Source organism: Panthera pardus, unplaced genomic scaffold (genome assembly GCF_024362965.1).
Source record: "Panthera pardus isolate Hobbes unplaced genomic scaffold, ASM2436296v1 HiC_scaffold_13, whole genome shotgun sequence".
Lineage (NCBI taxonomy): Eukaryota > Metazoa > Chordata > Mammalia > Carnivora > Felidae > Panthera > Panthera pardus.
Window position 1 is genome coordinate 7,804,553 of NW_026526688.1, and position 27,543 is coordinate 7,832,095.

Sequence of the window (27,543 nt, forward strand, 5' to 3'; positions counted from 1 at the left end):
TAACAATGGTATTAACACCAGCAACAGTTCATGACAGTCCAGTGTGACACAGAATCAATGTCCAGACCCTCCCCCTAAACAACTGAGGTCCCATGTACACTGAATGCCTAACTGTTTTATTGTTACATGCGTTAGCATTTTCAGTAACTCTAAGTTTCCTATCTCAATCACATTTCCCTGTCATCCCATGATTATAATTTTCTCCTGTATCCACTGAATCATCCAGATGGGAGGCTGTGTATCACTGCACATTTCAGACCACTTTCTGAAGTAATCAAGAGCTTACGCACATGATCATAGATTTCAAAAATCCTTTTGATTTTCAAAAGCGAAATTTGGGGGTTATTATCCAGAAAGTTCTCATTTTAAATGACTGCCATCTCTGACTACGCTTTTCCTCTCAGGCTTCGGATTTCAAATCCGTAATACCCTTATTTTGATGTATACATTCTAAATCTCAGTTGGGAAATTCACCATTGAATTTGACACAGTAAAACCGGTAGAGGATCATCTACTAGCCCAGGGGCCCTCTAAGTGTGGTCCCGGGATTTGCAACTGTAGTCAAGCTTGGGAGAGTGTTTGAAATGCAGATTCTTGGGCCCCACCTCACACTTACTGAATCAGAATCTAAAATCAGAAGTAGAAGGAGGGACAGCAGTCTAGGCTTCAACACACCTAGAAGAGGTGGTACCCAGGCAAACCCGAGCGTAAGCACTGCCACAACTTGTGTCACTCACAGAGACACCCAAGTCGCAAAGTACAGCTCATAATCATTCTTCTAAGGTTTTCATTTCTAACAATTTAAGGCCAAGTCATCCCCTTAGCAACAAAGGTTGTTGGCGCGTTGTTTAACAACCATTGAGGAAGCTCGGTTGTCTATACTTGGCAGTAAGTTTCTCTTCGCAACAGCACTCCATTCACCACATTTGTGATCTGGTCACACAGGCTGGGTCCACATCTCGTTGCGTCGTGCTGCCGCGGCTACACAGCACGACACAAGCGCTTGGCCACGGACTGGGAAAGCGTGGGCTCAGCTGGGTTTCACAAAGAGCAACGTGCTGAGTGTCTGCCGTCTTCCTTGTAGACTGACCACATATTGCCTTCCCGAAAATTTACAAACAACGCAAAGTCTTTAAAATTATTTTTTAGTAGAGGGGGTGGAGGCAACTTACCTCTTTCATTGACACAGACGGGTTTGATTTTTTTTTTTTTTTTTTTTTTTTTTTTTTTGGCTACTCTTCTCCAGTGTGTCATTTCTATTCATCTCCTAAACTGGAGTCAATTCTTTATCCGAGCAAATGCAGCACACAGTTGAAATGGAAGATTTTTTTTTTTTTTCTCTTTGTGGCCTACATTTTCTCCTTAGAAAATAGCGAATTTCCTCAGGAAACAATTTTACCAAGGGAAATATAAAATGCATTTTTTACACGGCTCCAAAAGAGGTATTCAATTTTTGTCTGGCAAATCCTCAGCTGTATTTCACATAAAAGAAAATGAAGGAAATTGGAAATCCTTGCCAGGGGCTACTTATGAGCAGAGAGTTCACAGATTTCAGGGGCCTGATAGGTAATAACATCTCCTTTCTTTCTTTTTTTTTTTTTTTTTTTTTTTTTTTTTCATTTTGCAAAACGGGAAACATTATTCTTTCCCAACCCTGCCCTCTAACCCTGTCTGATTTCCTGCCCTTCCATATCGTAAGGCAGAGGCCAGGCTTCTCTCTCCTCAGCTATCCCAGGGAGCTCCGGTCACTCTCCTTTCTAGACTCTTCCAGCCACCAGCCCTCTTCTGAAGTAGAAATCATTTCTGCTTGACCAAAGCATATATCCATTTTTTTAGTTTCTGACTGTGGGCCACTGTCCTTTCTGGGCAATTTCATTCCGTGACCTCTTTCATGAGTTGACATTCCTGCTTGTTCCCTTCCCCCCACACACCACCGGGCATTTCCATGAACCTAAGACTCAGTTTTTGAGAACAGCATCAGAAACTCAACTCATAACAAAGAGTGACACAAATGCAACAAAGTAAAACATACAAGGACTAGAGATAATATGGATTTCCTTATACACAAAAGTAAAAATGTTAATATCGTAGTGAGGGAGAGGGCTGAGGTCCAACAGACACCTCCAGAAGACTTCTATTTGTCATCACAGAAATAGGACACAGTTTCAAAAGCAAACAAATAAAAAGCCCTTAGACAAAAGGCATATACAAAACCCTTTTGATAAGGACGTGATTCAAATATTTTCAGATTCAGTTCTTCTTTTCATCCAACTTGTTACGGCTTCTTAAGCAGGATGGATTTTTGAGAATAAATTTTCAAAAAATATTAAAATTTTTTTGTTTCAAATAACATGACCAGTTTTAAGAGTACAATAAAAAAAAAAAAACTATATAAGAGCACCTGGGTGGCTCAGTTGGTTAAGCGTCCAACTTCAGTTCAGGTCATGATCTCACAATTCATGAGTTCAAGCCCTGCATCTGGCTCTGTGCTGACAGCTCAGAGCCTGGAGCCTGTTTCAGATTCAGGTCTCCCTCTCTCTCTGCCCCTCCCCCACTCAAGTTCTGTCTCTGTCTCTCAAAAATAAACATTAAAAAAAAGTCTAAAAAATTTTTTTAAAAATTATATAGACTTCTAAGTGGTCAAGAAATCATGAAATGATTCTAATAACTGTGTCATTTGTGACAGATGATTAAACATTATTGCAGAAACTGAAGAGGAATCTTCTTTGAGACATTACAAAATGGAACATAAATAGGAATACATAAAATACAACAAAAATAAAGTTACACATGTAGCAAATCTAACCCAAAATGTGGGCTGGAGAAATAAATTGCTTTAATCAGTGTATGCTAACCAAATGTAAGTCCAATTCTTGGTAATATGAGGTTCATATTAATTGTACTGAATGGAGTTCATCTAAATTAGGGGTGGGAGTCTCCCCACTCTGGGCCAAAACTGCTGTAAAACAATTTAGTCCAAAAATAAAAAATAAAACAATTTAGTCCACCCTAATTCTTTCCCATCCATTCCTATCTTCCCCCCTCACACCCACACTTAAAAAACTAACAGGTGAAACTGTGCATCTACATAAAGTAATGGGCATTTCAGGGTTCTTTGGTGCTGTCCTGAATTACTGTCCACTCCAAAGCCTAAACTGTGGCATCACTCTATTTCTAAAACACAGATTAGAAGACCCTTTCAATGAAGGCTTCTTTATCTTGCACAATAAAACATCAAAATAACCCAAAAGGTAATAGTTCGATTTAATGTCTGGGTTACATTCCATATTGAAATGGTATGTAAGTCTTTGCCCCTCAAAGACCACAAACAGCCTGGCAAACCTGTCTTGGATGATGTAAGTAAGAACTGCTCGTGGCAGAGTGACATTCTCAGCTTGTGGGAGATGAGATTCCTTTGGATCATGCCACATAGATGGGAAATGATTTGGGGAGTGTTATTTTATCCAGGGAGGAACAAAGCAGATATTCTACTCTCTAGATGAAAGGTCATACTGTCCACTCTGAGACAGGCAGAAAAAAACAGATATTAATTTAGTACTACATTTAGGAAGCCCCCAAATGACCAAACTTTCAGATCGGATGACCTCAAAAATGAGAAAAATGTTAGCTTTCCCATTATATATAAATGCATCAAACAAAAAACTCCAAACATTTTGCCAAGTTTTGTTAAAAGGGAAAAAAACACAACAGATTAATGAGGTCATAAAGAAATTGGAGAAAGTTTGATAAGTTTAACCATACTTAATGTAAATACACAAATCTTAATAGTTCCATATCATGTATTATTTTCTATTTTCTCAATAGAAATGATGAACACATTTAAAAAGTTTCATAAATGTATATGCTAAGAGTATAGATATATTAAAGTACCTGTTTTTTTGCAGATGAAAATTGTCTAATATTAGCAATTTGACATAGTTCCACTTAATACATCTATAATACAGTCAAGTAACCCAAATCAACCAGTGCATTTAAAAATAATTCTTTTAGGGGCTCCTGGGTGGCTTGGCTGGTTAAGAGTCCAACTCTTGATTTCTGCTCAGGTCATGATCCCACAATGGGCTCCACACGGGTGTGGAGTCTGCTTAAGATTCCCTCTCTCCCTCTTCCTCTATCCCGTTCGTGCTCTCTCTCAAAACAAAATTAAAGAAACATTAAAAAAAATAATTCTTGTAGTACCTAAGGCTGAAGCAAAGTGGTTATGACAATATACAGGAGGAGATGCACTGGGAATCTGATACAGATGGAATGGAGCAGCCAGTGAAGTTGATTTTTTTTTTTAACGTTTATTTATTTTTGAGAGAGAGACAGAGCTCGAGGAGGGGAAGGGCAGAGGCAGAGGGAGACATGGAATCCGAAGCAGGCTCCAGGCTCCGAGCTATCAGCATTGAGTCCGACACGGGGCTCGAACCCATGAACTGTGAGATCGTGACCAGAGCTGAAGTCAGACGCTTAACTTAGTGAGCCACCCAGGCACCCTGAAGTTGATCTGCTTTTTAAATAGAGCATATTAGATTTAAAAACATACTCTGTATTTTTAATATTTTAAGACGTATGCAATGCTTGGTGGCAGAGAGGCATCTGGACATCCAGCTGCCTGAAGAGACCTTGACACCCACAATGATGTTGCCTTTCGTCACTGCAAAATTTGAAAAGAAAAAAAAACAAAGTACTGGAGCTGCAGCCACATATTGTAATGATGACAGAACCATGAATGTGATACAAAATTTCCCTCTAATTTACCAGAAACAATGAGTAAAATTTTTTTGACGTTCATGCAAAAATGGCAGCCACCCTTGACATGCAGACGCCATTACCAAACGTCATTACGAAAGAACGTTGTATGTCATTCATCTGAAGCTCGTAAGTCTTCTGTGGTGTAGAGGCCAATGTCAACAGTAAGTGCTTGCCACCTCTTTGCTGATTAAATTTTATCTAGTGTTGCAGCAAATCTCTGTAATGAATCTTTCCCAGAGACTATACTTTTTGGCCTGGCCACATAGCTGGCATATAAAACGTGACATGATTTTAGAAGCTCAGGAAGAACTCACTCTCAATTTCGCCAAATAATGGTATCACATGTTTATCCCAAAGCATAAATTAGTGGTTAGTATACCAAAAAATTAGTACGCCAAATTTTTTCTCCTCAGGGAGAAAAAGATGATCCTGTAAATGTTGTGATAAATACTCCTCACGTACCAGTGACTCGAGCTTTCAGACTGTGGCCTGGTCACAACCACACTATCAGGCAACGGTTCAAGATTGTATACTGATAAAAATATGAAAACTGAAAGGATAAAAGACGGTAAAGGGAAATGCTACTCATTGACATGCTCGTCTTTAAAGCTACGATCTCGAATATGGACTAGCTGGATAGAGCTTCAGAAAGGCCTTATCTTATTAAATTGTCCTCAATGATTTTAAACTGTTATTTCTTCCACAATTTTGTTTTCTTTGATTAACGCTGACTAATGAACACGATGAGCTTAGTGTCAGCGAGTTTAAATACACCTATGCTATATTTTCTTTATTAGCATCTTATAAAATGTTGTGAGACATGACTTTCCAGGTTTCAGGATCCACCTACTGAACTTGACCGTTCCATATATTTCACTTAATTGCTGGAATTGTAATGCAATATATATGTGGACTCTTTAATAATAAAAATGAAAATCTAGGGGTGCCTGGGTGGCTCAGTTGGTTGAGCGTCCGACTTCAGCTCAGGTCACGATCTCACGGTTCGTGAGTTCGAGCCCCGCGTCAGGCTCTGGGCTGATGGCTCAGAGCCTGGAGCCTGCTTCCGATTCTGTGTCTCCCTCTCTCTCTGCCCCTCCCCCATTCATGCTCTGTCTCTGTCTCAAAAATAAATAAACATTAAAAAAAATTTAAAAAAAACAAAAAATGAAAATCTATTCATTTTCACGAAGGCGGCTATCAAACTGTATTTCAGGTAAAAAAAAAAAAAGGTTTTTTTTTAAATTCAAACCTAAGGACATGAAATGGAGTCGTGACAGCATTTTTTCAAATTAGATTTAGCTGTTCTGAAAGATCTGTTTTTATTTAGAAAAGAGTTTCACCCTTCCTTTAACCTGAACAGTTGACTTCATCTTCTTCTTCCTCTTCTTCCTCCTCTTTCTTCCATCTTCATCCTCTTTCTTTTCCTCTTCTCCTAGTCTCCATCACCATCACCACCACTATCATCATCATCACCATCACCTTCATTATCATGATCATCACCATCACCACCACCATCACTGCCATCATCATGATCACTGTCATCATCACCATCATCAACATCACCATTACCACCATGACCACCATCATCATCCATCAGGTATGAATGGGATTGTATTCAGAGAAACTTGGCAGTTGGGTTCAAGAACAAGATAAAATCCATCCCTTATGGGATTTGTACTTCGAAAAGGGAAGGGGTATAACATATAGTACATAAAAAAATAAACGATAAGAGAAGCCCTTCATTAAATGCTAAACAAACTTTCAGAAGGTAATTGTTCCAACAGTTCAAACAAGTGATTAAACCTATAACATCCTTTAACTTTTGGAACTGAGTCTCTGCCTCAAGGGAAGTGGCTTAGTTATCTTTTAAATGGTCACAATATGTTATGGAAGAGAGGAAAGGAGACAGGGAGACAGATCTGAATCTAGTAGACTCTTACAATGCTGCAGATATGATGACAGGAATGTCCACCTAGTCACTATTTCATCTAAAACTCACGTTAAACCCGCCAAACCCAAAGATAATGGCAGAGAAAATGAATTCTCAAAAAATAAGGGTTTTGAAAAAACCAGGACTAAGACAGACTGAGTTACAAAGAAAGCGAGTTAGAGGTGAAAGTGAGAGGGCTGTAACAAGTCATTTGATGGCGGAACCCACAAGTTAATTGGCCAATCAATTCTTTTGACTGGCTACAAAGACTGCTGGCTTTTCTACATGTCCGATCTTTATAAAGAGAATCTTACTGTATTGTTTCTGAACTCTACATCTTATAACTTAATTACAATTTTCTATGCGGGTGGTTGAATAAAGAAATTTAAAAATGTTTTAGCTTCAGTTATTCTGTAAAAGTAGCAGCCACTGTCATCTTATACTGTAAAAGGATGAGATTTTGAAAAAGTTGATGAAAATCCATAATAAAATCTCTGAAGTATAACAAACTATAAATGAATCTGGGTTTGGTGAAATATGGATATCACTTAAGACAATCAGAACTTTTCTGGCGCCTCGGGGCGCCTGAGTGACTCCGTTAAGCATCTGACTCTTGATTTCTGCTCAGATCATCATCTCATGGTTTGTGAGATCACACCCCGTGTTGGGTGGTGTGGAACATGCTTGGGATTCTCTCTCTCTCTGTCCCTCCCCTGCTCATGCTCTTTCTCTCAAAAGAAATATACAAATTTTTTAAAAGAACTTCTCAAACCCTGAAGTTGGTTTTAATGGACAAACCATGCTCAACGTCATGTCTACGAGATCCATTGCTCAGATAATGTTCAAGCCTGTATTTTTTTAAAATTAGTTCTGCTTGCAAAATACTTGATGGTGTTTTAACAAAAATGAATACAATTCTTTCCTACCATTAAGAAAGAATTTCCCAGTCTAAAATTCCAAAATTTGCATTTGAATGCTATTATTATGGAAAAAAATAGTTTTTCTAACTAGAACCATTCTTTCTCAAAGATGAAATTAACACTATCTCATTTCATTAAAATCCTCCTTATTCTCTGGATATTTGTATGAGGTTTTCTTCTTTTTCCTTGTAGAGCTGAGTTTGAACTAAATAGCCATTGATGAAAGAGTGTGTCTAGAAAGTCAAAAAGCATTGGAAATTGACAAGAAAACCACAATCAAAATGTATTAACTAATACTGATACTAGATACTCAATATGAAATGCTTAAGACAGTGCCTGGATTATTAAGTATTAGCTACTATATTTACTATTTTTCCATGAAATATAAACCATGTTAGTAAAGACAGCTACGTTTCAGATGTGCAATCACTAAATCGAAGTGCAAAATTGATATGGCACAGACTATTAAAAATGAAATATCTAGTATTGTAGGAAATGGGAGACGTGTCTCAAAAACTAAAAAAAAAAAAGGCTAAGGTTTTGGGGAAAGGGATTTGGCCATGTATTATTTCTTTGTTTGAATTATTTATAAGAAAATAATATTTCTCATCAAATAACAATAAAGGAATATAAGCAATTAAAAGTTTTCCTTCCAAATCTTATATTATTAAAAAACAGCTAATATATCATTCAAAGAACCTTTCTAGTGAAAGAAATCAATTACATTAAAAGAAAAAGAAAGCATTTGGCAAAACACTGAAATTTCTATTATTAGTGAGAAATGATAATTAACAAAATTTCTCAACTGATTCACTTTTGCTAGAGAATAAAAAGTATGCATGCTCCATAATCAGAGGCAATGCATGTTTTACGTTCCTAGCGTCATTCTCAGGGCTAGACTCCATCAAATTGCTCTCTTTTGTAGAGGTAGGTATCCTAAAAGATTACCATTTCTCATATGATAGAAATTAAGGTCCGAAAACATTACGTGATTTAAACTACGTGCCAAAATGTCTTTCTTTTGGAAATTATCCTGATTGTACCCAGCAGTAACGTTCCAACGTGTTCTTCCACCTTAAGACCTGAGGAATACACATCATTTAAAAGTCAAGAGTCATCCTCCCTTTCTCCTCTGACCTCAGCTTTGCTCCTATTGTCACTTAATTCCCCAATGTGCTCTACAACCCACCCCAATTCGCGACTGGCTTTTATCTGGAGCTAAAGTTAAATTTCCCGTTCACAATTTGAGAGAAACAAATCAGCTATCTTCTGTTTTTCTTTCCTTTTATTTTCCATTCTTTTTCAAAGAATAAAGTTTCTTTCGGATTAAGAATATCCAAGACAATGGTCACAACTTGACTAGAGAGCACATGGGGAAACCATGAATTATTTTCATCATGTCAGCTAATCCACAGCTGTGCCACCTGTGAGTATGGATGGTATCCAAAAGGATTCTGAAAAGAAGCCAGGCAGTCTGTCTTCGATATATGAAAAAGAAAACTGTCAAACATTTTGCATAGTGGGGAGGGGTAGATGTTCAGAGGAAAATGGAAGCCAAAACTGACAAACTAGCAGTTATCTTCTGAATTCTATGAATCCCACACAAGCCATTTGCCTTCTGGACTAATTAAGAAATAATTTCTAAGAACCATTTTGAAGTCATCACTCAAGTGCATTCTGTACCAATATCTCAATCTACTACACTGGACTTCTCACTTAGTCTCCTTAAATGTTTAAGATTAAGTTTCAATTCAGGGAGAAAATGAAGTAACTGTATCAAGAGCTTTTGTTTTAAAAAGGTGAATATACTCATTCTAATGATAATGTAAAAAAAAAAAGAAAAGAAAACCCTAATATGCATCATTTATCTTACTAAGATGTTGGCACATGTTTTACTGAGGATTTTGGATCTCTGAGACAAATAGCACCACAGTTATAAAAAACATAATCAGCAACTGATCCAAAGAAAATGTAAGATGACACAACTTCAAAATATTTTATCGGAACCAAAGAAGTCATAATAATCAGAGCAAAGCAGAAGCTCTGGGGATATCACTTTTTATGACAAACGCACCTAACTCTCCCCACTAACGAGTGTCTTTGGACTACATTTGATAACACCAGGAGGATAATTTCTTAGACTCCAGTATTCACCGCCAGTAAAAACACAGCTGTCAACTCACAGGACAGATTTCTCCTATACACTTTATAAAATCTGAATGTCCCAGTTTCTCGTAGCTCTGTTATTCAAATATCAAGATGGCAGCCAACAATATTTGTTGAGATGAAGTCCACTTGCAGGAAGACAAGACAAATTCCTTTTTTCATGGATCTGCAAGTAGCCAACATCCAAGATGCAAAACCAGGCTAGTTAATTCTTCCATTTAAATGACTATTCAAAGGTTTTTGATGTTGTGATTGTTATTTGCCTAGCCACTGTCTTGTGGATTTCAATGGAATACTATTAAAGATTCCAAGTCTATTAACAAAGCAGACACTCCGATTCATTCTGGGCTCTTTGCTTTCCTTGGTTCTCAAAATATTTTACTACCAACAGTTGCTTACTGGTAGGTCGTGGTTTTAAGCTGAACTAGTTATTCACTGTAAAAAATGAATGGTGAAGGAAAAACTCAGAATCACCTAGGATGTTGAAGAGTAGTTTCACGTTGAGATTCAAGTATATAGTAAGTATACATTTGGTCCACCTGTCACTTGGTAGGTTAAAGTCAGGGAATATTTCTTAACATTGAACCTCTTTCCATAAGATTCCTAAAAGGATCTGCTCATTTGTTTTATTTAGAGGTCTTTGATTGCAAAGGACAGAGATTCACTCAGATGAGCTGAGGGATGACAGCTCAATCACTGTAAAGATATTTGGCAGAATGAAGAGATCTTCAGGGCACATCAAGAATCACTTATTCTTGGGGTACCCGGGTGGCTCAGTAGGTTGAGCATCGGACTCTTGATTTTGGCTCAGGTCGTGATCCCAGGGTCGTGGGATCTAACCCCAAGTCGGGTTCCAAGTTTAGTGAGGATTAAACCCGCTTAAGATTCTCTCTCTCTCTCTCTCTCTCTCTCTCTCTCTCTCCCTCTCTCTCCCTCTCTCTCCCTCTCTCTCCCTCTCTCTCCCCCTCTCCCCCTCTCCCTTCTCCCCACTCACAGTCTCTCTCTAAACAAACAAGCAAACAAAACCAAAAGGATCATTTTTTTTCTCAATTCTCAAGAGAAGAGTACCACTGACCCAGCTCATCTTTTTGGAATCAAGACTCACAGGTCACATATTGCTGGCTCACCTAGGGACTGGTTGCACTTGCAAAGCTGTCCACATCTAGCCAAAAAGGCCACAATGGGTGATAATGAACATGGCCATACATTACAGAGCAAGCTCATTAGTGTAGTAGAAGTGTGTGGTTTAAGCACAGCACTTAAAAAAAGGTGTGGTAGAAAGGCCATTATTGTTATCTAGCACAGCGTAGGGCGTGGTCTCAGTCTGTCTCTACTCCTTGCTACTATGTGACTTTGGTCGAGTTAATTAACCTATTTGATTTTTAGTTTCCTCAGTATTAGTACCACTTAAGGTCATTGTGAAGAGTCAATGAGTTAATTTATGTGAAGTCCTTAGGCCACTATCTGGCACTGAAATCACTGGGCAATTTAAGTTGCCCAACATCCTCTTTAGTCATAGAGCCAAAAAGGACCTCCCTTTTCACTTACTACGTGGTGTCTTTTCTTGAGGGATGACATCTGACTAAAGAAGGGTTAGGCTGCAAAGTCATCCCTCGAAGGCAAAACTAACCCTAATCAAAAAAATTTTCGAGAAGAATTTCAGTCAGCCCATAAATATCTCATACACGCTTTTGGGCACAGACTTCCTAATAGTAATGCATGTCGAAATGTATAATGTAAAATGAAAAGTATATAATTATGAGTAGACATGTCAACTATAATTGTACAGTATTCATTATGAGACAAACGTTAAGACAGCAAGAGAAAAAAAATAAATTAACCTGTGTACTGCCCTTTCATCCAGATACTCTTTTTGGTTTTAACAAGTTAAGGATATGCTGAACTGGGGCACGTGCACGTGTGTTCGGCTAAAGATGAACGATGGCCCCTAAACAACAGCCATGGGATCGGTGTGCAGATGACAAACCACGCCTTGTCACATGAGTTTGAGCTTCTCCTTCCTCTGGTGACGTAGTCCCCGAGGATCACCAAGGACTGAGTCCTTCGAGGACAGGGTACATCAGGCATCACTGTTGGGGCAGAGGCTGCGGTTGCCTCCGCTGAACTCAAGAAGTTGACAAAGAGATTCATAATACTGCTAATTATACTAGAAAAACATGCCGAGTAACGCCGTAGCCATTATCTTTGGAGTTGATCAAACATTTCTGGTACACTACATGTTAATTTTGAGATTTTGATCCATATGATGTTCATGTTCAGAAATTAAATCAATCAATTTCTGGCTATTTGGAGCAGTTCAGCCAATTTATGAAGATTCCCACTTGCTGGCTCTCATGTTCATTGCTATTTTCTTTTCGTGTCCGTGTAATGTCATCATTTCTTCTAATCATTAATTCATCGGCTCTGACCTCCTCCTAATTCAGTAACTTGTTCACTGCGGTTGTCTGTAAAGTAATGGTCACCCACTTGTCTGGCCACTGGAACACACGTTCACTAAGTCACTAATGATCAGACACACTTAAATCATTTATGTGTTTTCCCATAGGATTGAGCGAAATGTTCCAGACATGGCTGCATGTCCAGAAGTCATAAATGTATACCTTTTAAATCTGTGTAAAACTCTCTTCATGCACTTGCCTCAATCCCTCTACAGTAACTGAAACCACTGTTGCCATGATTTGATGACCATGTGTCCCAAGTTTTGACAACAGGGATGCTAGGTCTGTTATGGCTGTACCTAAGGGCCAAGTTCAAAACAGCTTCTTTCCTTTTTCTCTTTTTTTCTCCAATACCAGAATACTGTTGCTTTGGTTGAACCCAAGATAAAATAACTGGCTTTCACGTACCAGGCATGTTTTTACAAAAAAGACATGTTTCCTAAAGCACTAGTTTCCCACTCAGTCCAATGAGATGCTCGCCTTTTGGGACGGTGGCAGAAATGGGTGCAGCAACAGATTAGTGAACTCATTTCAGTTTCACGCCAAGGCGTTGAGCAGAATTGACTGTGAGGTCACCCGGTCACCTCCACTTCTAAATCGAGCTCTCTTCCAGGCTGAACATACATGGTTAAACCCCATACTTCTAAATCATATATGGCTGAACATATATGGTTTCTTCCAGGCTGAACATACATGGTTAAACCCCATACTTCTAAATCATATATGGCTGAACATACATGGTTTCTTCCAGGCTGAACATACATGGTTAAACCCCATACTTCTAAATCATATATGGCTGAACATACATGGTTTCTTCCAGGCTGAACATACATGGTTAAACCCCATACTTCTAAATCATATATGGCTGAACATACATGGTTTCTTCCAGGCTGAACATACATGGTTAAACCCCATACTTCTAAATCATATATGGCTAAACATATATGGTTTCTTCCAAGCTGAACATACATGGTTAAATTAGGGTAAGTATTAGGGCTACTTTCAATTGCCTTTTACAGATTAAGTGGGGAAGGGAGATCTCATTATGAAGAAAAGTCCATTTCTTATGGAAGAATATCTTCCAAGCATCAACTATATTATCTTTTCAAATATGTTTATGGAACCACTGGCTTCCATTTCATACTGTAGTTGAATTTGGAAGCTGACATGGGTCAATACTGACATGAACTGAAGTCTTTCTAATTTGTAACAGGGAAAAATAGATTGAAATTGTAAGAAGGGACAGGAGGGCATCTTTCAAACAGAAGAGAATTCTGTGATACGTGAATTATTGCTTAAGAAAATTCTGCGCAATTTAAGAAAAACAGGATGAGAGTTGATGCAAAGTGTTGCTCTCCTTTAAAGTAGATGGATCACTAAATCTGCCCATCTCAACTCTTGAAAAATCTCTTACGATTAATCTGCTTGCCAAGTAGCTTTCCAACTTAGATCCTCTCAAAATGTACATTGTTCCCTGACCCCTGCACAGGTACAGAGAGCATTTATATTCAAATGTAACTTTCTAAAAGCAAACTTACATAGGAAAGGTGCCATAGGCAGAGTTGAAAGCAACAGAAAACAGGAATGAAGAGTTAAATCATCTTTCTCAATTAATAAAAAAAGCTTAATTATGGGTATTTTACTTATGTATCCTTACATACTTACAGACCATCATACAACCTATTCTTTTCGTTTTTAAAAGATGATTTTCCACTACCGTTCCTAATCTAAATATGCACACCTTAATGATAAAGAAAAAAACCCACTGCGACAGGATGTTTGTTCCTCATCACATCCCTGCTGCTTCCATCCCCAGGAAGGAAAGATTTTCAGTGTTACCTGGGAAAAACATAACTGATGACATCATTTTTCTTGGTTCCAGTATCTACCAAGGCTTGCCCAGACATTTTCAACCTGTTACCACAACCCATGAATTATCTCAAGATTTTTTTAGTGTAATGAATATCACTTCTCTATGTGAAAATTATCACTTTATTTTTCCTTCAACAAATTAACTGGCCAAGAAGCAATCCCCTTATGTGCTATAAAAATATTAAGAAAATCTATTCCCAAAGTAGTCAATTGAGATACCTTTAAAGGGTGAAAATCACCATGAAAAAATTTGCCATTTCAAATCTCCAATGAGCACTTAAGCTATTTGTTCATACAATAAAGGTAGCTGAGGGTTTTTTGTTTTGTTTTGTTTTTTAAGAACTAGATCGCATGACACCCAGGTAGATTATTGTGTTTCCTTGGAGAGTATCATTAACAAATGTGCTAATGACTAAAATTTGGACATTAGCTTACGTATTACCTTCCTGTTGCTTATATAAAACCTTTATATATGTGATGTCAACAGTCTCTGATTATGTATATGTGAGTGTTTGGGTGTGTGTGTGTGTGTGTGTATATATGTGTGTGCCTCAAGACTCAGCAAAGCTGAATGGCTCAAAATAATGAAAAACTGTACTATGCTTCCAAACTATCTGTTTTATCATGTAAAATATGGTTTTCTAAAATAATGCATTTACATACATTCAAGACCAAATATGATCGCTATATTTCAGCACTACCCTTAAATATTACCTTCATGTATATTACCTGTGTCACTGTTTCCATCCTAAGAACACAAGAGCATTTTGTACAACATTACATAAGCCTGAGAACAGACATGAGAGAAAATGCTCTGATCCTGAGATACAGCTACACTTCCCTCCACAGCTACCACTTGGTGCGCGTGCACACGCTCGCGCACACACACACACACACACACACACACACACACACATTCTAGAGTGTCTGAATCATTTGAAATTGTCAATATTTGGCTATTGTTAACCTATAAAAATGGCCGTTTCACTTAAACAGCAGATACACCTACACAGACTTAAAAAACGGATCAAAAAATACCCTTGACATTTATTACTCAGAAGTGGGTTATGGTCAACTCCATAGAAAGGAAAACCTTAACATCACTATTCACTGGGAAAATTTATGAACCTCTGCTCCATCTACATTAAAACCAAACTGCAACCATGCAAAGAAAAAAAAAAGATCTTGTTAAGAAGATGCCCGAACCAAAACAGAATAAATATACGCCTGGTCTTTGTTCTATCAGATGTCCATTCAAAGGTATCGATAATGGTTACATCATCAGATTTTTAGCGACAACTAGGTCCTAATATTGCATCTGTGGCTCACGCCAGGAGTCCCTTGACCCAGCTTGACAAGCGTGAAAGCATGAAATAAAGGAAGGTTAACAAAGACTGGTCTAAGGAAGAGTTCGCAACAATACCGCAATGCTCTTATCACCAAATTCGACTTTGCATCTGGACACTGAGATCTGAAAGATTTGCAAATAATGACAACATTCAAGCCAGACATTACGGACTAAAAGGGAAACACACACACACACACACACACACACACACACACACACACAAATGCCTTCCAAGAGAGAAACATTCATTAGCCCCACTGGCAAGTGTCTAAAGCAAACAAGGAAACTGCAAAATAATTACTTAGTTACAAACAAACCCTTTTTAGCACAGTACCTTTTTGTGTCTGTCCCTCTTCCATATTCTCTTCCATGGCTACCTTTCTTCAGTAGAATCTGGTACACGGAATTAATCAAAAGCTCAATTAGATGTTGGAGAAACTGGTGATTTTTTTTTCCCTGGGAAGCTCCCACAGCAGTGGCTTGGGCAAGTCCTGGGAGCTTAGCAAAGGCTCCCTCGCGCCTCTTGTTTGCTTGGAGACAGACTGTCAAGTGTAATTTCATTCAAATTACTCTTCCGTGAAGATTATCAATTTTTCTTCTCAAAGCTGCCCATTGTGTACCACTGTAAGCAGGTATTCAAGCAAACAGCCTGAGAATTTTGGGGGGAAATTTGGTCTGAATCCCAGGAGCAGAGACTCTGTGATTCACAAGCCTTGCTTTGCATTTAAAATGGGGAAAAGAAATTGAGGTTTGTACGGAAATCTGGGCTTTAAATTGGAAAGAGGCTGAGCTGTGAACAGATGGAGGGGTGTCCTCCTAACATGAAGCAGACCACCAACCCATGATTCCCCCTCTTTGCCACCAGAGTGGGAAAGCCCAGATTCCTGCTGCTTCTTTATGCTGCAGCCTGATTCTCACCAGTCAGATACCTCGCGAAAACGCGAAAACACGTTTGCTTTGCTCTCCTCTCCGAGCATCTAGTTACTTTGATTTTAAAGTGGCAAGAAAGGCTGCAATCATACCATCTCAGGGTTTATCTGTAAGAGGTTATTATTGACAGAGGTTTTATAAGCTCACACCTTTCAGATTTAAAAAGATACAAAAATACGGTGTAAACCTTAAAGCCTGAAGGATATGTTTTAAGCAATTATTGTACTTCAGTGCATTACGATTCTTAAGGGAAAGGGAGAAAAACACTGAAGTTTTTCAAAAGGAATCTGCTGATGTCTTTGTAGTTTATTGTTGTAATTTTAGTCCACGAAAACTGCTGATTTTAAATGGGAATCTCTTGAAAGGGAATAGCTTCCAGGGTCATTATTGGGGAATGAGTAGGACAATAAAAGAAGGAACAAATTCGAGATAAGGAACGGCGGGATAAACAATTTCTAATGGGAATCTGCAGTCTGATTTGGAATGCAAATCATAGCCCTGCAGTCTGGCAATAAATTAGCATTTGTACTTCAGCCCACTGAGCGACAGGGCGCAATCCAACTTCACAAAAGGTATAGTGAGAAAATAAACAGTTTCTCTTGCAAGGGCACATACAGCCTTACTTGAGTATCAAGTATGAGGAAGAATCCCTGTCCCTGTCTCCGTGTCCAAATAAGCCAGCACATGGAGACAGACACACACACACACACACACACACACACACACCTAATTCCTTACCTTTCATGAAAACTAATTCACATCCCAATTACCCACAGTTGAAGTTCCTTGCATTATAGCCTGTATTTCACACATATTTTTAAAGTGGGTCAGTAACACGTTACACGCCTCCTTTGAAAATCATTACAAAAGCACCTATTTAGAGGCAAGACAAATCTCGTGCAACATCCCACTGGATGTCTCACGATTTCTCAGGAAACACTGTTCAGACTTCCTCCTTCTAAAGTCATCTGTGATTTATTTTCCCCATTCAAATGAATTTAACCCACGGGTAAGTGTAGTTCAAGTAAATAAAAAACCTATCTCTTCTGAATATATTTCAATCTGTATTCGAGGGTTTGTGAGCGAGCTGCTTGCTCAGGGCACAGACCGAAAGAAAGAAACCAAGAGGGAAATCAAGGAGCCAGATCACAGCAGTGTCCGAGCTCCAACTTAGCCCAGGGCTGACATAACCTGGCATAGAGCCAAAACACAATGCAGCCTCACTCCTCATTTACCTTCTTGCCTCATTTTATGCTGCACAAGTCTTCAGCGAAGAGTCATTAATGGTAACAGCAGTGGAAATAATAAGGCCACTTCACATACCTAGAGCAGTTTACAATCTGCAAAACACATCCGCCCACATTAACCCGTTTGTAAAACAAACAGGGAAAGGGTGACTTTTCTATTACACGTAGGACAAAAAGTGAGATCCGAGGAGATTCAGGGACCAGGGAAGTCTTAGAAGCCACGTCAGCGATTTCTCGTCGAACGCTCTGACGCCGGCAGCCGCTTCCCCAGCCTACACTCTGTTCCACGACGAGGGCCACCAGCGTTCTCAAACCTCAGCTTTCAGCGCATGGCTTTCTTTTCCACCACACGTAGGAAAGAAAGGGAAGAAATGAAAGGGAAACAAAAAGTATTCCTTGGGCAAGATGAATGGAAAAGCAACTAGACTCTCCCTTCTGGAAGCCTTGTGGAAGATGAACAAATTCCTTTGAATGACCAAATTTTTCTCCCAAATAGACTTGTTCACACTCAAATTGTTCACAAAAGAGGACAACTGCAACTTACTCTGTGTGAAGAACCACCCCAAATCCAGGCTAAATGGATTTTTAGGAGCACACGGCACACACACACACACAGCTTCCTTACGGCCATCACCCGTCAGGGAACAAAGCTCAACTTTTTTATTGTGGTAAAACGCATGTAACGTAAAACATACAATCTTAGTCACGTTGAAGTGCACAGGACGATGGTATCAGGTAGAGTCACACTTTCTGCCGCCATCACCACCATCCATCTCCGGAATGTTCTCATTTTCCCAAATGGAAACTCGGTTCCCACTAAACATGAATTTCCTTATTTCCTTTTCTCCCTATTTGAGGGCAGGTGATTGCTGGGCTCATTTGTTGTTTGTCGAATTGTCTTTTGAAATTTTGATCTCAGGGCGTCTGGGTGGCTCAGTCAGTTAAAAGTCTGGCTCCTGATTTTGGCTCAGGTTGTGATCTCACTGTTTGTGGGATCAAGCCCCAAGTCAAGCTCTGTGCTGACGGCTCCGAGACTGCTTGGGATTCTCTCTCTCTCTCTCTCTCTCTCTCTCTCTCTCTGCCCCTCCCCCACTCATTCTCTCTCTCAAAATAAATGAGAAAAAAATAAAATTTTGGTCTCATTTGAATTAAAAATATTTCGAACAATCAAGTATCTGAACACTAGTTAGAAGAAAGAAATGATTGGCATTATATTGTAGATGAACTACATGAATCCTAAAGCATGCTACATGAGCCTTAAAAACTGGCAACAATGTTTCTTTTAGATTTCCTTTAAGACCTAGAAGCTGACACAGTGAGATGCCACAACCTAATTTCTTTCCATTACACCACACTGCACTTACCCCACTCTTGTAGTCATTTGTCTAAAATATAAGGTATGAGTTTACTAGGCAGCCTAAAAATATGATAGTTAATGTGAAATATGATTTCTCTTTCAAATATTATCTAAGAAATATTTATAACGTTTACTACATTTTTCCCGCACAAGCTAAAGACGCATTAGTCACTAAATCTGAACGTATTTGTCCTTCTCCTTTCTCTTAATTCACTTTAATTTGGAGCTATTTTTTTCCTTAATACCTCATCTTATCTTTATAAACACTTTATCATATAAACCAAGAAAATATCTACATATTCTTCTAGCATACAATTCAGTCATCTCTGTGATGACTCTGTAAAGCCAAGTAAACAGAGTTAAGATTAAACGACAAGTTAAGGGTTCCAAATACAGGATCAACTTTAAGAAATGGACAAAAATGTTTAAGGTCTTCGAGTCAGACTAACAAAAAACACATGTGAAAACATGAACCAAGTATAGAGGAGACATGAATACTGTTCAGAAATCTGCTGGTTTTCCTCAAATGTTTCAGACACGGATCTAACATTATCCTGAAAAGGAAATGTCTTAGTTGGTTTCTTCCTACATTTCAAAAAAAGAGAGAGAATTTGGGGGGCACCTGGGTGGTTCAGTCGGTTGACCGCCCAATGTCAGCTCAGGTCATGGCTTCAGGGCTCCCGAGCTCTAGCCCAGACATCGGGCTCTCTGCCCTCAGCACAGTCTGCTTCAGATCCTCTGTCCCGCCCCTCCCCCACTTGCATTCTCTCAAAAAAATAAATAAAACATTTTTGAAAAAAAAGAAAATTTTGACTGCTGGTTTAAGCTCTAAGTCAGAAAGGGACTCCACAACATTTTCCTAAAGAAAATAAAACCACCACAAACACTTAAGTGTTTTAAGTGTTTTGTTAAGGGTAGCATAACATTCTTAAAAAAAAAAAAAGAGTAGCATAACATTCTTTAGACTTTTATAATCGTATAGTGCAGTTGATTCACAGAATGACCATGGTCATATGGGTCTTGCTAAACTGAAGTATCATTATTCCTACTCCCTTTCGTTATTTAATCATACAAATGTTTATTCAGCATTATTATACACACAGGAACTTTCTGTAGGCAAGAAATACTGACAAAAAACCAGGCCTTAATGATGATGTTCACAACACTGTACGACAGTGATCCCTATCAAGGATAAAAATGCACAGGTACAGGGGTGTCTGGGGGGCTCAGTCGGTTGAGCGTCCGACTTCGGCTCAGGTCATGATCTTGTGGGTCCATGGGTTCGAGCCCTGTGTGGGGCTCTGTGATGACAGCTCAGTGCCTGGAGCCTGCTTCGGATTCTGTGTCTCCCTCTCCCTCTCTCTCTCTCTCTCTCTCTCTCTCTCTGCACCCCCCCCCCCCAACACTGTCTCTCAAAAATGAGTAAATGTTAAAAAAAAAAAAAAATCACAGGTTGCTACATGAGCTCACAGCAAGGATACCTAACCTATTACTTAGTTTTGATAGTTGAAAAAGATTTCTTGCTTTCCTAGGAGGTACAGGCTGACCTGATCTGATACCCTGATATTCTCCAGGGAAAAGAGAAGGGGGTAGAAGGGAGAAGAAAAAGGTTTTCTAAACAGTTGAAACTGAATACTCAAGAGCTCATAAAGAGGGGTAGTCTTCCGATTACCCGTAATGGACTAACACCAGGCTACGTGGGCAGAAATCCTCCTTTAGTGTTTATGGGGCATCTTATCCCCAGGGTGGTTAGTGCTGGAAAATTAGGTCCTGAGTCTTGGTCCCCAGAGTTCCTGAAGGCAGAGAGACAATCCAGAGACAGTCCTGTGCCCTAGAAGCCTGGAGTCTTAAAAGGTAGAAGGTAGGAAAGCCATTATTTTTCACCCCAAGAAATTACCTTTAGTTCTTTCAAGCTCTTTCCTCTTGAATCTATTCGTACTGTATTTTCAGAGTTGGCCAAGCCTGCTCCCATGACAATGTCATGGCCCTATTTACACCTGCTCAATGGTTTTCCAGTTTCTTTTCTTTTCTTTTTTTTTTTAATGTTTGTTTATTTTTGAGACAGGGAGAGACAGAGCATGAACGGGGGAGGGTCAGACAGAGAGGGAGACACAGAATCGGAACCAGGCTCCAGGCTCCAAGCTGTCAGCACAGAGCCTGACCCGGGGCTCGAACTCACAGACGGTGAGATCATGACCTGAGCCGAAGTCGGACGCTTAACCGACTGGGCCACCCAGGTGCCCCATGGTTTTCCAGTTTCTTAGGGCAAAGTGCAACCTACTTAGTTTGGCTGGAGGCATGAGGCCTGACAGGGCAGAGCCTGGTTCTCACGCCTCACCTCCCCTAGCTATTCCTCACTCAGTTATCTCCTCCTGGTGTCCCCAACCTATTTGTAAATGTTGTTCCTTCTGCCTAAAACACTTTTCCCTCTACCCTTAGAGACCCATATCTACACACTTATCAGATCTTAGTTTAAATGAATCGTGTCCTGGCAAAACTTCCCCCACCCAGAGAACAGGCCTCCTGTAGCACTGATAACACGTTGCCATTACAGAGTTATTCCCCCCAAAGTTTGAATTTTACATTTATGTTCCCCACTGGCCCGCAGCTCACAAGCTCATGAGATCAGATACTCGATCCACTTTCCACAAGACAAACACATAGCAAGCTTTCAGTAGATATTTGCTGAACTCACGAACGAATACATGAAATGATAATAATGAATGAGTGGATAAATTCAGTGGCTTAAAATATACTTTTTCTTACATTTTGCAGCTTCCACAAAGTGTTCTGAAGTGCGAACACCATTTACAATAATTCCAGGACATACACATTATATTCATATATAACAAATGTCACTCCTGAAGAGTTGATGGCAGAACAATAAAGAGGTATTTCGAAAAGAAAACAGTAAAACACAAAGGCAGCTGGAAAATTAATTTTTTTTTTTGAGAAAGAGAGAGAGAGAGAGAGAATCGCAAGGCTCCACACTGGGTGTGGAACCCGACATGGGGCTTGATCTCAAAACCCTGAGATCATGACCTGAGCCAAAATCAAGAGTTAGGTGCTTAACCCACTGAGCCACCCAGGCACCCCACCTGCGAAATTATTAATCATGTGCCACATTTCCTTTACTTAGGGAAAGCTATCCTGTCTTAAACACTGATTATGGTAAGGAGAGACAGTAAAATTCCAAGAGTGACACTTCTTAGAACAAATTTACCCTTTCAAAATAGGAATCGTGTTTTATAAGTATTTCTTGTAAACCAACAAGTTGATACAAATTTACACTTCTAAATAGTTTTTGTCTCCCTCCAAAATGCCAGCAAACCAGAGAAAACCAAAACCCCTTTGGTACTTGTGTTTTCCCTGAAACCTGCAGGAACCATGCTGGGCGCAGCAGGGGGAGGGTGATGGGTAAAGCCTGCCTCTAAGAAGCAATGGTGTCACCAGCCAGTGGCCTGTGTTTCAGGGCTCGAAATCCAAACTTCGCTACCAACTCAGAAAGAGACAATAAAAAATGGCCCCGGTTGTTCTTTATTTCCTCAGAAATGATACTTAAATTGAGCTCGCTGAAGAATGGACTCCACGGTGTGGGCTGGATCAAACACTCAACTTGTATTGATTAATGACTACTATGTAGCAGAAGCTGGGCCAGGCCAACCAGAGAGAGGTGGTTGCCCCTCTCCCAGGGCTCACAGCTTGGCCCGAAGAGAGACACAATTAAACAAGTGGTTGCAACATATTCTACAAGCAACAATAATAATAACTAAAGTTATACTCAGCCCTTCGCATGGGCGGGCGCTATTCTAAGGCGTTTATATTTACCTCACTTAATCTTAAAATAACCCTCTCAGGTAGTTACTATTTTTATCCCCATTTTTATACACAATGAAATGGCACAGAGAGGGTTAGTTCTTTGTATAAAATAACAGAGTGGTGAGGCTGGATTCAAATGTAGGCATTCTGACCCCAAAGACCATTCTTCAAACCCACTCTATCAGCCTACACTTACGTTAAGTAGTAGACCCCACAGCATTTAATATGAGCTAAGGCTCTTGTCACAAAGTCCTATTTCGGACGTAATATTATACATAAACAATAAACACCTGTGTATCTACCACCCAACATATAAAGTACTGTAAAGACTGCCATGTCCTTTTGTTGTTTTTTTAATGTTTATTTCCTTGTTTGGGGGGGGGGTGGTCAGAGAGGGAGAGAGGGGCAGAGAGAGAGGGAAAGAGCTGTGCACTGTCAGCATGGAGCTCGATACAGGGCTCGGACCCATGAACCATGAGATCCTGGCATGAGCCAAAATCAAGAGTCAGATGCTTAACCTACTGAGCCACCCAGTCGCCCCTGTGTCCCTTTGCTAATTGCATTCTAGTCTTTACATTTCCCCCAATCCTACCACTCAGCCCTGTTAACCAACAATCAGTATCAGGGTGTTTTTATTCCTGTATACTGTCCTCATAATTTTATATATATATATATAAATTTTATATATTTTATAAATTTTATATATATATATAAATTACACACACACACACAATTTGATAATGCTTTGCAGGTTTTGATTATAAATGATATTTTACTGTACATCTTTCCACATATTTTCCCCAATCTTCTGATATTTATAGATCCAACTTGTTGATAAACATTTAATATTGATTTATAATTTCTAAACTACTGCAGAAAATATTACAATGAATATTCTGTATGTCTCTGTGTGCACATAGGTAAAAGTTCCCCTTTATATACTATATACATCACTATATATTACATATATAGTATCTATGCCTATATTACATATAACATGACTACTGCTGAATTCCCTGTTCAGTGTCATTGGTCTATGAACCCATTCCTGTGTCAATAATACATTTTCTTAATTACACAGCGGCTTTACAATAACTCTTATTTAGAAGACCAATCCTCAAACTTTGGTCATTCTTTTCAAAACTGTCTCAGTAAAACCTTGGTCATCCATATACATTTTAAAATCAGCCTTCAAATACCAAAGGGGAAAATTACTTGCATTCATCGAACTTATGGTACCTTCACAAATTTAATGAGACACAATTAACATCTTTATAACACTGAGTCAGCTTCGATGGACATGTGCCATCTGTCCATTGTTTCTGGACTTACTTCATATATCTCGAGAACATTTTAAGATGTTCCTCCTAAGGAGGCGCTTGGGTGGCTCAGTCGCTTAAGCGTCCTGCTCTTGGTTTCGACTCAGGTCATCATCTCATGGTTCGTGAGTTCATGCCCCGCTGTCGGCAGGGAGCCTGCTTGGGATTCCCCCTCCCACTCTGTCTCTGCTCCTCTCCCCCCACCCCAGCCCCCATGCACACACTCTCTCTCAAAGTCAATAAACATAAATCAATCAATCAATCAATCAATCAATAAAGTTCTCCCTAAAAGATGTGCATACATTTCATCATTTTCATTTCTAGGTATTCCGGTTTCTTTTACAAAAAAAATTTATATGACATTTCCCAACTCTCTTTGAAGTAAAGGAACACATTTTTAAATTTAATTCTAGAAAAAGTGAATTTGCTAACCTCTTCTATAGTTCTAATAACGTACAGATCTTGAAGTTTCTATGCAACTGTTAACATCTTTGAATTAAAGCAGATTTGATTCTATCTTTCCAGTCTTTATATTTTTATGTATTCCTGCTACCTTCCTGTGCATTCCACGGGCACTGGCACAATGCTGAATTAAAAAGGAATGATTCTACTCTGTCTCCCTTGGATGTTGTTTGCAGTAGGTTTGGGTAGATGTGTTTTCCTGCAGAAATAGATTCCCTTTGATTCCACATTGCTGAGGCTCATTTATAATAAATTATATTGAACTTTAGCTATCTTTTTCCATGAGAATATCTATTATCTCTACGAATATATTCCATTGATAGACGTGCCTGGGTGGCTCAGTCAGTTCAATGTCCAACTTCGGCTCAGGTCGTGATCTCACGGTTCACGGGTTCAAGCCCCGTGTCGGGCTCTGTGCTGACAGCTCAGATCCTGGAGTCTGCTTCAGATTCTGTGTCTTCTCCCTCTCTCTTTGCCCCTCCCCTGCTCATACTCTCTCTCCCAAAAATAAATAAACATTAAAAAAATAATAATATAGTATCCAGAAAGTGAAGGAAAAGGAGGGGACACGGCCGAAAGCCGCTGAGCTACACACCCTGAAAACACATACACGCTCGCACTCCGTGGGACACACAGTGTGCCGCATACAACACACGCTCACGACCTTGGTGATGCTGAGCCTCTCCATCAGCGACAGGAATCTGTACACGCTCACAGAGGTCGTCCAATTCAGTTACTCTTCCCACGCACGAGGCCCCGCCCGGTGGCCACTGTTTACCCGGCCAGACACCCAGGGCACCCGTCAGTGTCCGCACCCATCACCACCACAGCTACCTGTGCTTCCTGCTTGTTCTCCTCTGTACGTGACAGTTTGGTGGCACCCAGGACAGCTCCAGTTTATACAAGCTATCTTCCACTAATTACCTGGGGCGCCCCCCCAAAATAAAATATGAATTACAGTAGGTTTTCAGGTATTAAACTCTGCCTGCACTCTTGGCATAAACTCCACTTGGCTATATTATATAATTGCTTTCATTTTGCCTTTAATCTACTGAAAGCTCTTCTTTTAATTGGGAACTGCCTTTTCAATCTGGTTTTCTCTGAACAGTGCTACTGCTTTTTTTTTTTTTTTTTTCCAGGGGAAAAAAAAAGCACTTTAGGAGGGAATCAGTTATAACATTTCTGGTGCATCCCCAGATTGGAATATCATGTAGCCATTTGTGATGATGTAAATCATGCTTATCAACATGAAAAGTTGTTCACAATAAGTGAAGGGACAGAACGGTATAACAAAATAGTCTGAGTAGGATATATTTTAAAGTGTACATACAGGTATGAAAACAACTCTGAACAAATATATTTGAAAATGTTAAAAATGGTTCTCTCTAGGGACATCTGGGTGGCTCAATTGGTTAAGAGTCCAACTCTGGATTTCGGCTCAAGGTCACGATCTCACAGTTCACAGGTGCACAGCTTGTGTTGGGCTCTGCTCTGTCAATGCAGAGCCTGCTTGCGGTTCTCTCTGTGTCTCCCTCTCTCTACCCCTCCCCTGCATGCGCGCACGCTCTCTCTCTCAAAATACACTTAAAAAATAAAATAACTTTTAAAATGCTGCTTATGAGAAAGTAGAATTTGCAATAATATTTGTATTTATTCTTTGCATGTCTGTTGGCCCTGTTTCAGTGGTTTAATATATTAGTTATCAAAACGTGGAATAGTTTTATAAAGCTGACAGTGTAAGCGGGCCACCACTCATGGTCACCTTCTACGTCGTAGGTGCTAGACTAATAATTCACAGAAGTTATTTCCACCACCCAGACAACTGTGCGCGCTACCCTTCTTTCAGGGGAGAAAACTGAGGCTTTCTCGAGGTCATGCAGCTGGTGAATGAAGGAACTGGAATCTGAATTTTGGTCTTTGTAATTGTAAATTCATCCCTCGCAAAAACATGACTGACCCAGTACGCGATTAACATAGGTCACAGGGCACTTCACGCCAGCATTGTTTCATTTTCGGATGAAGTCTCACTGTTACAATGAGGACCCTGGATACGTTATATCTTAGCTGAAGGATGAATTCTTTCTTTCTCCATGTATTTGAACCAAAGTGCAATAACTTAGAAATCTCACTTAAGCCTAACCTTACTTGCCACACTGGATATTACAAACGACAAAGCTCGTACAAATCAATAAGAAAAGGGAGCGAGAGACAGAGCAAGAAAGGCAGGGAGACAAGCACAAGGTCTGCAAAGCTGCAGCTTGCCATAAGTTCTGAGTTTTGCAATCCCGATTTTAAATCTTGCTTTGAGTGTTCCGGCAGACACAGATGATAGGAAAAATCCTCTGAAAAAGCTGATTATACAACATGGTGCATAGAGAAATGATGAGGAAAAATAAGATTCAAGTCTTCTCAGCTTTATAATAAGCATCTTGGTCTTTCTGCTTACACATTAGATTGCAAGTCCTTTTATGGATGAAAAAAAACATGAAAGTCTACTCTTACATTTCCAGAGATCATCTTAGGTAACCTAAAAATTCTTATCTCCTAAAAGGAAAGTACTCCCAGATTGACAACTTTTCTCATTCTTCAGTAGGCTCTCTACCAATGTACTTGGACTGATACCTCAAACGCAGGACGTACCAGGCTTCTCCCAAAGAGCCGTGGAGAAAAAATGCGCTTCCTTTCTTCCAAGAGAGACGCGTGAGTTTATGCCTTGTTCCTTTTTTGTGGGCTGGTATTTGGGGGGTTTGTTAGTCTTGAGCAAGAGGTCTGTGACTGCGATCTATCTTCCATTAATTACAAGGATACAAATATGCCTACATCCTTCATGTACCAGAAACAGCCAGAAAACATCGTCCCAAGAAAGTTCTATCGGCGATGACATATGGTCTGTTTGGACCCATCCCACGGCGCTGGTTAGATCAACACACTTAAGCTTTCAAACAACAAAAATACT

The 27,543-nt window shown here is 39.5% G+C and overlaps 1 protein-coding gene across 5 annotated transcripts in view; it reads right to left on the reverse strand.

Moving 5' to 3' along the window:
• The window catches only part of GPM6A (glycoprotein M6A), a 353,437-nt gene that overhangs the window by 144,635 nt on the left and 181,259 nt on the right, over nucleotides 1–27,543 (reverse strand). The window contains exons 1-2 of one of the 5 annotated variants that reach the window (XM_019434237.2): nucleotides 17,122–17,172; nucleotides 15,788–15,846 (exon numbers count right to left, since the gene is read on the reverse strand). The exons of 2 other annotated variants lie outside the window; for them this stretch is intronic. In XM_019434237.2, the coding sequence (XP_019289782.1) occupies nucleotides 15,788–15,824 (37 nt within the window). In that variant the 5' untranslated portion in view covers nucleotides 15,825–15,846; nucleotides 17,122–17,172. Of the gene's footprint in view, nucleotides 1–15,787; nucleotides 16,390–17,121; nucleotides 17,173–27,543 lie in introns of those variants that run through there. 2 more of the 5 variants (XM_019434238.2, XM_053900798.1) reach the window with 2 other exon arrangements.